The sequence below is a fragment of the Siphateles boraxobius genome, unplaced genomic scaffold (genome assembly GCF_051911475.1).
Source record: "Siphateles boraxobius isolate OS27281-9 unplaced genomic scaffold, OSU_SipBor_1 26, whole genome shotgun sequence".
Taxonomy (NCBI): Eukaryota; Metazoa; Chordata; class Actinopteri; order Cypriniformes; family Leuciscidae; genus Siphateles; species Siphateles boraxobius.
The window spans coordinates 27,380,917-27,392,610 of NW_027508876.1; the positions used below are offsets into that span (position 1 = coordinate 27,380,917).

The 11,694-nt window shown below is 38.0% G+C and overlaps 1 protein-coding gene across 2 annotated transcripts; it reads right to left on the reverse strand.

Annotated features, from left to right (window-relative positions):
- Window positions 1-8,477: 8,477 nt before the first annotated feature.
- dcakd (dephospho-CoA kinase domain containing) lies at window positions 8,478-11,533 on the reverse strand. Of its 2 annotated transcripts, none has more exons than XM_077245354.1 (5): window positions 11,445-11,533; window positions 10,761-10,873; window positions 10,424-10,627; window positions 10,250-10,337; window positions 8,478-9,406 (listed from the first exon to the last, which is right to left on the reverse strand). In XM_077245354.1, exons 2-5 carry the CDS (start codon window positions 10,870-10,872, stop codon window positions 9,121-9,123), a joined length of 690 nt encoding a protein of 229 aa, XP_077101469.1. In that variant the 5' UTR covers window position 10,873; window positions 11,445-11,533; the 3' UTR covers window positions 8,478-9,120. The 2 variants fall into 2 exon arrangements, with proteins under 2 accessions (XP_077101469.1, XP_077101468.1); XM_077245353.1 differs by having other exon boundaries at window positions 11,328-11,490.
- Between the last annotated feature and the right edge of the window lie 161 nt (window positions 11,534-11,694).

Here is an 11,694-nt window from a genome sequence, read left to right on the forward strand (position 1 = left end):
CTTTAAATGATTCAGACCAAGAATATTTGTAATTCCACTACCATTTAACTTCATCACAGTGGTAATGGAGAATTGGATATTTAAAATGAGATCACCTTACCATTCAGGACCTTTTAGAAACACTCGAGACCAGATGTACCAATCGCACTTGGTGACATGAACCCATCTATTGTTTTGTTTTTTTTGTTTTGTTGCATTATGTGTTCGGATGCATTTCCTCACGTTTTTAAGTTTATAAGTGCCCAATCGTGAAGTGGACATTTAAGACGATTTTCAGGTGTCTCACACGAAGCAGTGTGGAACCAAGGAGAACACCTTCATCCATCGAGGTCTGCCCAGACAACCGCACCGCTGGAGGTGACAGGATTGGTCAAGAGGGTCAGATTATCATCATGGGGAAGGTGCCAGAGAAGCAGAAGTTTCTCTATGAAGGAATGACACGTCGACTGAACAAGTCACAAAGGTCCAGATTGACTTTATGAACTTTGCTCACATTCTAGGCTGAAACGCAAGAAGAAAACCTGAACGCATTCATCCACCGGCTGAACTCAAGCTACATACACCCGGTGAGACCAGGCGTTCTGTAGGTGAACACAGCCCTCTGAAAGCTTCTACAGATGCTAACATTGCAAAGACAATTTTTGAGTTACGTCTCAAGGATTACAACAACCGTCTTACTGTGACCACGCAAGTGTTCAAATGAATTTGACCCACGTGGTCAAGAGGCCAATCTGTAAGACTGGAAAAACTGGAAGGACTTTAAGAGAGGGCCACTCTCTGAGAAAACAAAGGAAATTAACATTTGAACTCCCCCTCATGCACTATTGAGACGAAGGTCTCACCTCCCTCATCCTAATCTACATTTCTCTCCCCCATTCTTGATCCTGGCAGAGATCTCCCAAACTCACACAAGAATCGAAATGGTTTAATGTGAATGATTATCATCGAGTTTTATACATGTTTGGTATTATTTGAAATGTCTCGGTGCGACTGGTACAAATGTCTCATTCCCAAAGAAGTAAACCAAAAGGTAATAAAGTTCTTAGGAAGTTTAGAAATATCTTCCACACTGGAGGGTGTGTCTTTGAGTTAACACCTTCTGAACATTTGACTGAATGCTAATTTTCCACTGCTAGCAAATGGTGACTTACAGGTAAATTTCCACTGTGTATGATGTTTAGATTTGAAATGAAGTCTGGGTATATAATGAAACGCAGCGAGAGCTCGGGGCCTTTCTGTATCTCAGATCAGCCCGTGAATGCTGAGGGACGCCGAGACTCAGCATTCATGTATGTCTTTGTTCGGGTAAAAAATTGTTCTCTTTGTTCTAGAGCATTTGATGTTTTGCATTGATTATGAAATTGTAATGATACATTTACCTGACATATTAAATTGTGATATTTGATTATTCTAATTGAATTTGACATTATTTTCATTCAAGACTTTAAAAGAATAGTAAAACATTCACTCACATTTAATGATGCATAGATATCATTAAAGCCTTTTTTCATTTATGGAGTCAGATGAAATAACGAGTATATACATATGAAAAAATGTATTGAATTTAACCAAAAATACTTTGCCGCGAGATAAGACAGTAATACGCAAAGACCTAAACCCCTCATTCGAATACCGCCATTGGATTGAGTTAGACGGCCTTACAAATTGACTGACCCATCAGAATCAAGCATTTCAGAGACCCGTGTGGCCTATTACTTTAGAAGTAAAACAGGCCCCTTCTAGTTGAAAGCCAACTTTCTTTAAGCTCATTACAAATCTGAGCACCGCTGGGAAACCCTAAAGTTATACAGTAGGTCCCAGAAACGGCAAATGATGACCTGGGAAGTTGCTCCACAACCACTGTGGCCTTGAGCAGGGCATTTAACCCCAGGACTGCCCTTCTGGTAAGTGCACTTAAGTAGCTGTGCATGAAAAGAAGCGTCTGCTAAATAGCCAATAACCAAACATCAAGGAGAGGTCAGTCTACCCATAAGCCCCTGCCCCTTTCCTCTGGGGGTGTCTATGTGTATCCTCAAATTAGAGTCATCGCAATCAGAATGTCATCTCAGACACAAAGATACCCGCCGACGCACACATCAAAACACGGAGGATGGAAAACAAACAGCGGATGACTGACAGGTGAGAAAGGTAACTGTCTGCGCTCTGAACACAAACAATTCACAGACTCAGATCTGCCAATAACAGGCTTCCCGCGGGGAAAAGCATGGTGAAACATGATGATAATACATAATGCATAGCCTGTTGAGCTTTTGCCAAAGCAAATCACAATCGCGTTGAATAGAATAATCCCTTATTTTTCATGGATTAAGCTGTTAAAGATCACATCAGCCCTGCTGGTTAGAAGTGGTGTAAATCAGCAGATAAAGTCAGTGTGAGGTTGTTTTCATATAGGCAGAGATGAAGGTGATTCTTGTGCATAAGATTGCAATGACATTTCCAGACCCCTTTGATAAGCCCAGTTTTCTTATCTCACTGAGACAGACTTGAGACTACAGCGGGACACCTGCTTACATGACCAGCGCTCTCATCAGAGACCGTGCAAGATCTTCAGTAATGTTATTTAGAGATCGTATCGATACCAGGAATCTCTGTTTAATGTTGGGAATTGTCATATGCTAGAAAAAAAAAAAACACAAAGTACACTTGTTAAAGTCCTCATGAAATCAAAATGGACAAATCTTGTTTTTTTATGGAATATTGTAGCATTTTTTTTTATAAATATTCATTCATGCACATCAACCCTAGCTGTAAGAACATTTTAACTAATATTACTTATTTGAGTAAGCTTACAATGTATAACATACGTCACCTTAAAATAAAGTGCAATCAACATTTTTACAGTGTAATTTCAGTAATAATTTAGACTATCATGACTATTTTCCTGCATGGTTGTTTTTTGCTGCTGTGCCTTTAAGACTTTCATTTAACCTCTTTTTCACATGTGAAATGAGTTTTAGCAAATTGTTGCACTCACACATGGGCTGCTGTGAAGCTAAATTTAGTTTTTAACTGCTCCATCCTTTAATAACAGCCTCCACAACATCAAATGTGTCATCCAAACTGTGCAGATGCAGACCGAAATGATAAAACTGATGATGAAAATAACCTTCAGCCCCTTAAATCTAACATCAGGATTCTTCAGAAGGATCTGCAAAACAGCAGCTTTACACAGCAAAGGTTTGGTGAAATTTCATTTTACTTTTACTATTAGTTCTTCTGGTGTTTAGCAATACTCAAAGTCTATTTAATAAGGCAAGTCATCACATTGTGAGCGTTTTTGTAAGAATTAAATTATATATTTAATTAAATATAATAAAATGTTATTGAGACCTAAATGTACTTTATTATTATAAAATACATTTTAATTTATTTTAGTTCAAGTTTTAGTAATTTTGTTGTGTTTTGTCTTTTTTTTGTCAATGTGGCTTATTAATTTTTTATTTCAGTTTTATTTTTTTAGTATCAAGTTAAACTAAATAAATGTTTTGAAATGTTAGCTAGCTGTAATAAAATTAATTTGTTTTTGCCATTGCTCATTTTTTAAATCTGGAATAAAATCTGACAACAATGTACTGTATCAAAAATTGTGGTCCATGAGCATTAAAAAAATTTCAGGCAATAAAACAGTTACAAAGATAATGTGCTCTTCTAACTGTAAGGTGGGACTTCCATTCCTATAGTCACCATTTTAAACATTGAGATGTCACTTTTAACAAAAGATTGGCTTAATGTATGCTATATTATGGCTTCAGTATATACTTTTTTTGGTCTAAGGAGGAAATGTTCTGAAAGTTACCGTATGTTTTCAACTTTTTTACTTCAAAATACAAAAGAATTTGCCATAAAAATTCTCATACATATCCACCTAATTTTTCATGTAAGCGAAGATGCGACCATTTGTTTTTGTAGCTGTAGACCTAATCCTGGCTTAATCCAAGCCCTGTCTGTGAAACCAGGCTATAATGTGTAAAGTGGCGTGGAAACGGAGGATGGGCGTGGCTTGCTGTCTGTGATGAAGGGGTGGGGCTGGTTGTGATTGGTGGAATTATATTAGCAATCTCCTCCCAGACTTTTGAGTAACTCAGTTCATGTAAATGTCAGTTTGCAATGTCAAGGCTTCAGGTAAACGTGCAAAGCAGATGAGGACATTAGTTTGCCCATCCTCTCATCGCCAATGACACCAGCAGAAGCTCGGTCTCAGCTTGACGTGAGTTCACAGAAGTCAGACGAGCAGCAGATCTCACCTTTAGCTTTGAGCTCAGACTGGCAGGTGGGCTGCATGTGGCTCATGTAAAGTGCCAGCTGATGGTTTATCTGTTCCAACAGCCTCCAAACAGCAAATGACAAACGGAAGCGCTGCTGGGATCTAATGTCACGTACTGTAGCTGTAATTTAGATTTACTTGATATAGGCTATTGATTGTGTGAAATGTGCTTTCAGATTGTTCCAGAGGTGCAAATTAATGTTTCTGATATTCCTATTAAAGGGACAGATTGCATATTCTCGGGACACATTAAAGGGATAGTTCACCCAAAAATGAAAATCCTGTCATCATTTACTCACTTTCATGTCTATCCAAACCTGTATGTATTTTATTCTTCAGCAGAACATAAAGATATAAAAAAAAAAACTTTGGGAATCTAACAAGATTGTAAGCCATTGATTTTTATTGCATGGACCTTTGCGTTTCACACAGGATTGGAACAACATGAGAGTGTGTAAATGATGACAGAAATTTCATGTTTGGGTGAACTATAGCTTTAAGAGCTCAAGTAGATGCATGTAGAATATCATTATCCAGACAGTAGCATAGTGTCGGCCCAGATGCGGGCCACATCTGATACACGTGGATTCAACGCGTACCAGATGTGGGCTGGATCTGGGCCTACACTATGTTGCTGTCTGGGATATAGGTCATGTTGGTTAAATTTCTTAATGAAAATTATTACAAGCGTTGCCAAGAATTCATGGAAACATGCTTATTCACTTATTTCAAGCCCTGATGTGCACTTTTATCACCATATTTTAAAAAGTCAAATTCGGTATATCAAATAAGTGCCAGCAAACAGCCCCCGAAATCAACGCCTGCTGACAAACACACACAAAGCAGCTGTCACTTCTCATTAGGTGGGTGGTTTCCAGCTGAGTTGGTGAGATAGGGCTGGGTGACTCGACCAGCGACAGTCTGTTATGATGTGGACGCACCCGCAGGCGAGAGAAAGAGGTGGGGGGGGGGGGGGCATATCTACAGGACACACATATACACACACACCCACAGTTGATCAAAAGTGATTGTAAAGAGTATTCAAATTCAAGATAATTTCAAGGTTATTCAATTCTATTTCCTGTTCTTTTCAAGTTTCTATTCACCAAATAATCTGTTTTCTTTTCCGCACATTTGTTTTCAACATTGATAATAATTAGAAAATTGTAGAATCTACATATTAGAATGATTTCTGAAGGATCATGTGACACTGAAGACTGGAGTAATAATGCTGAAAATTCAGCTTTGATCACAGAAAGAAAAGGGAAAAAAATGTAAATAGGAAACAGCTTATTTGATGATATAACAATATAATGTAATGATTATATTTCACAATATTACTGTTTTTCCTGCATTTTTAATTACATAAATGTCTGTATATACAGTGGGGCAAAAAATTATTTAGTCAGCCACCAATTGTGCAAGTTCTTCCACTTAAAAAGATGAGAGAGGCCTGTCAATTTCATCAGAGATACACTTCAACTATGAGAGACAAAATGAGAAAAAAAAAAATCCAGAAAATCACATTGTAGGATTTTTAATGAATTATGGGGGAAAATAAGTATTTGGTCACCTACAAACAAGCAAGATTTCTGGCTCTCACAGACCTGTAACTTCTTCTTTAAGTGGCTCATCTGTCCTCCACTCGTTACCTGTATTAATGGCACCTGTTTGAACTTGTTATCAGTATAAAAGACACCTGTCCACAGCCGCAAACAGTCACACTCCAAACTCCACTATGGCCAAGACCAAAGAGCTGTCAAAGGATACCAGAAACAAAATTGTAGACCTGCACCAGGCTGGGAAGACTGAATCTGCAATAGGTAAGCAGCTTGGTGTGAAGAAATCAACTGTGGGAGCAATTATTAGGAAATGGAAGACATACAAGACCACTGAGAATCTCCCTCGATCTGGGGCTCCACGCAAGATCTCACCCCGTGGGGTCAAAATGATCACAAGAACGGTGAGCAAAAATCCCAGAACCACACGGGGGGACCTAGTGAATGACCTGCAGAGAGCTGGGACCAAAGGCTACCATCAGTAACACACTACGCCGCCAGGGACACAGACGTGTCCCCCTGCTGAAGCCAGTACATGTCCAGGCCCGTCTGAAGTTCGATAGAGAGCGTTTGGATGATCCAGACGAGGATTGGGAGAATGTCATATGGTCAGATGAAACCAAAATATAACTTTTTGGTAAAAACTCAACTCATCGTGTTTGGAGGAGAACGAATGCTGAGTTGCATCCAAAGAACACCATACCTACTGTGAAGCATGGGGGTGGAAACATCATGCTTTGGGGCTGTTTTTCTGCAAAGGGACCAGGACGACTGTTCCGTGTAAAGGAAAGAATGGGGCCATGTATCGAGAGATTTTGAGTGAAAACCTCTTTTCATCAGCAAGGGCGTTGAAGATGAAACGTGGCTGGGTCTTTCAGCATGACCATGATCCCAAACACACTGCCCGGTCAACGAAGCAGTGGCTTCGTAGGAAGCATTTCCTGGAAGTCCTGGAGTGACCTTTTCAGATCTCAACCCCATAGAAAATCTTTGGAAGGAGTCGAAAGTCCGTGTTGCCCAGAGACAGCCCCGAAACATCCCTGCTCCAGAGGAGATCTGCATGGAGGAAAGGGCCAAAATACCAGCAACAGTGTGTGAAAACCTTGTGAAGACTTACAGAAAACGTTTGACCTCTGTCATTGCCAACAAAGGGTACAATATATAACAAAGTATTGAGAGAAACTTTTGTTATTGACCAAATACTTATTTTCCCCCATAATTTGCAAATAAATTCATTAAAAATCCTACAATGTGATTTTCTGGATTTTTTTTTCATTTTGTATGAAAATAGGTAAATTAAAAAATTACAGGCCTCTCTCATCTTTTTAAGTGGGAGAACTTGCACAATTGGTGGCTAAATAAATACCTTTTTGCCCCATTGTATATATATATTAGTGCTGTCGCGATCAATCGCATCTAACATAAAAGTTTGTGTGTGTATATATAAACACACGCATATACGTATATTTACAAACGTTTACGTTAGATGCGATATATGACAGCACTATATACAGTGTGTGTGTGTATATATATACATTTTGAAGTATTAAAAATGCAACTGTACTTTTGTAATTAAAGAAAAAAAGACTTCAGGATGTATTAATGAGTATTTTGGTGGGAAATGTGCTCAATTGGGATAAAAAAATAATGTCATCACTATGCAAAAAAAAATTAGGCTTCATTTCTTTTATGGCAAAAATATAATTTCTTATTTTGTTTCTTGTGATTTTTGCGGTTGATTTTTCTGTGAATTTCATTCGTAAGTAACATTTCCCAAAGTGACAGTGTTCAAAAAGTTTACTTTTCACTCTACAGTAGTTACTTTACATCTTGATATGCAGACGCTTGATTCTGTTTCAGATGAACATAGACTAAAGCACTCTGACAAGACTGCTCTCTCTCTCTCTCTCACACACACACACACACACACACACACACACACACACACACACACACACACACACACACACACACACACACACACACACACACAATGATCATTCCATTAAGACAGATGCAAAATCTTAAAACCTTGACCATCTCTCTCTCACACACACACACACACACACACACACGCACAGAGAGGTCTTACTGTGCAGGGCCGCTGGGCCGCGTCACTCTGTGTTAGCATAAGAACAGCTTATTAAAGACAGAGAACATCACCATGGGCCAAGCCTGAAGATGAAGCGAAGTGAGTGAAGAAGACAGAGAGAGAACTCACAACTGCCATATCTGTCTGATGCACATGTGTATTACTCATGTTTACACTGCGAGAGGAACTTGTTCACTCTTACTAATGTAGCCTGCATCAACAAAACCTGCTGTTTAAGATATTTGAAAAAATATCACTGAACCAACCTAAATATGATCATCTATACCTACAAAACTATATTTATACGTTAAAACAGGTAAAAAATAACTCTTTAAAGTACTAACTGCAGGTTACCAAAACGAAAACTTGCATAATTTCCCCATCTGGACTTCATATCAATAAATATTCAGAACAACACTCCGACTTTTGCTTATGTCAAAGTGTGATTCTTCTGTTGACACGTAAATATTTACCCGTTTTACATATGCAAATTACTGCATGGGTCATTTAGCATTACAAAGAGGGATTTTAGTACAGCAGATGATGTTGTATCTGTTTAATTTAAGATACAGATCAAAATATATGATGTTCACAAAGAGCAGCAGAAGATACTGATACATTCATTCCATTTTATGAAAGCGTGAATTCATAATTAACAAATAAATGTGTATTGAGGTGAAAAAAAAAGTTGCTTTGTTATCAGAACTATTTTATACAATATGTTACATTTAAAATAAATCACAACTATTGTGTTGATAGTTACACAGCCTGTGCTTTTGCTCTACTGTGCTATGATAGTGCTCATATCACGGGATGCTAGAGGTTACGCAGAATCCACAGAAATCACATAATACAGCTGCGTACAGTAACCGTCAATATTGAGGTTTCATAGATGTAGCTCAGGCTGCAAACTAGCTGTCGGTGGTGAGGTTAAGTGAAGTTAGACATCCAATAAAACCCTAACAGAAAGTTATGTTAAAATATAAAATCCTATGCTTTATTGTTTTCAGACTGAAATCAAAATTCTGTCATAATTTACTCGTCATCATGTCATTCCAAACCTTTATGAGTTAGGCGTTAGATTAAGCCAGGATTAGGCCTTAGTGTGAAAGTCAATGTGGGGTCCAAAGTTGTTTGGCATTCTTCAAAAACCAGGGAATTCATACAGGAGTACATGATGTTTGCTAAGAGACGAGCAGTCTGACTGTATACAGGAACAGACCGCCGAGCCCGGCGACGGCTGCCACGGCGACCGCCCTGACGACCAGAAACTCCATGGAGTCCTCCAGCTTGGTGTGCAGTCGCAGCACCTGTCTGTGAGTGTCCTCGCGAGAGCCCGAGTTCTCGATCACGTGACTGGCCAGTCCACGCTTCTCTTTGAGGGGCATCTGAGCGCCAGTTCTCTTTTCGGCCTCCTCCTGACTCAAACCATCCCTGTGCATGAGTCGGGACAGCTGCGTCGCCGGATCACTGCCAAAATACACACTCGTCAGTCAGGTGGAGATTTCAGCGTTGGCTTACACTTGCTAACACTCTTTTTTAAGGTGACGTAGTTACATTGTACTTACTCAAATAAGTACAGAGTAATATTTTGGTTAGGTTTAGGGTTATTCACTTGGGTAACACTTTATTTTACAATGTCCTTGTTACATATGTTACATGTACTTACCATAGTAATAGCATTAAATTATGCATAATTACATGCAACTAAACCTCAACCAAATCCTAATCCTACCCTAACCATATAGTAAGTACATGTAGTTAATTAATTTTACTCAGAACTTACATGTAGAATTATACTTACACCTTAAAATAAAGTGTAAACTTTACTTGTAATTATGCATAATTTACTGTTATTGCTATAGTAAGTACATGTAGTAACTAGGTCACCTTTAAAATAAAGTGTTACCCATAAAGTGTTACCTAAAACTATTAGACAATCATTGCAAACCTGGAAAAGTAAACGCAAACCTCCATGAAAATTAGGAATTGGCAGCCGAAAAAAGTTTGTTGAAGTACTAAAATGACTAAAACTGAAACACATATTAAATTAATATTATAGCTAAATGTATATAAATAAATTAAAGCTAAATAGAAATATTGAAACAAATATAAAGGAACATTAAATTATTAAAAAGTAAACTAAAATTAAAATGTTCAAAATATTATATTGGTATATAAATAATACTAAAATAACATTATTATCTGCTTTAAAAACTACTTTAAAGTAACCAACCCAATCTGACTCACGTTACAATGATTTATGAAAAACAGAGAAACTAAAATATATAAAAATGTATATGTATATCATACCAGTATACGACAACAGTGTGGGTTAGGAACCGAGTGAGACGGCGAGTTTCGAAAAGCAGCGGCACATCCAAAATCACATACCTATAGCCTAAAGAACAACAAACACAAGCGTTTATTCACGAGACTCAAGCATACTCATAATCTGCCTTGTTTTATGCATGTGTGTGAGTGTACCCTTGATGAAGTACAGCAGTATTTGTTTGAACATTTCTTTATGTATTTCTGGGTGTGTGATGGAGTTCAGAAGTCTTCGTTTCTCTGGGTTGGAGAAGATTATCTGTCCCAGTTTCTGTCTGTCAATCTCGCCATTGTCTAACAAAATTTCCTGTCCAAAGTGCCGCAAAATCAGTCTGTACGCCAGGCTCTGGGGCTTCACCACTGAAGCATAAAGAAAAATCACACAAATAAAGCACACAAATATACAATAAACACACATACATAATTTATATATATATATATATATATATATATATATATATATATATATATATATATAAACAGTGCTAAACACCTTTTCGGGCAACCAGATCTGCATCGATGACAGGACAGCCCAGCTCTTTGAGTTGAGAAGACACTGTGCTCTTCCCTGAGGCGATCCCTCCGGTTAACCCCACCAGAAACATGCTGAAACAGACAGAAATAACAGAGACATCATTTACCCATTATCATTTACAGTATGTGGCTCAAGAATATTTATCATTGGCGCTCTCTAGCGGCCATGGAATTTCAATTGAAATTTGGGCTCATTAATATGCGTTTATAAGATCAGTAGGAAACATGACCGACCCAAACAACATTTCTAATAATAATAACTAACATAATGATTGTTGACTTGTTTATATCTGTTCATTGAGCGGTAAAACACAAGTTAAATCAGTTGACAAATTTAGCTTGGCTTAAAATCACTCAAACCACAACAATAATGTGACTATAAATGTTAATTAACACTACTGACATTTTAAAATGTTAAAAACATACAGAAAACTCAGTTACCCAACAGCAATGACCTACTTCATGCTGTAAACAGAGATTATAAAAGCGTTTCTGCATATACATTTACACGAAAATAAAGACGAACCTCAAAGAAACCCCAAAACACAAATCTCGCGCTTAATGGAAGGTTTCTAAAGGGTTTGACGACTCTTTAATAATAATAGATAAATATATTCCCATTATTTGTGTACATAACATTGACCTGTTCGCGTGAAAGCAATGCTTTTCTCTTCCTCCTCTTGGTAATTAATTCAACACAGCACATTAGCGCCGCCACGCGGCCTGGAGAGCAATTACAAGTCTGAGAATGTGGAGTACACAGCGAAGTCTCAGCAAAGCTTTTTAAAGGGAAAGTTCTACATCTTCTCCCATTCATAATGGTTTATTAATCCCTGACTGAACCAACAAACCGGTTTACCAGTGGCTGTGGTATTTATGCAATGACAGGCAGG

Coding starts and splice junctions, on each gene's coding strand:
- dcakd (XM_077245354.1), bottom strand. CDS start 10,872: ATGTTTCTGGTGGGGTTAACCGGAGGGATCGCCTCAGGGAAGAGCACA. Junction 10,628..10,760: donor AGATCTGGTTGCCCGAAAAG/GTGTTTAGCACT, acceptor TTTATGCTTCAG/TGGTGAAGCCCCAGAGCCTG. Junction 9,407..10,249: donor CACACTGTTGTCGTATACTG/GTATGATATACA, acceptor GTATTTTGGCAG/TGATCCGGCGACGCAGCTGT.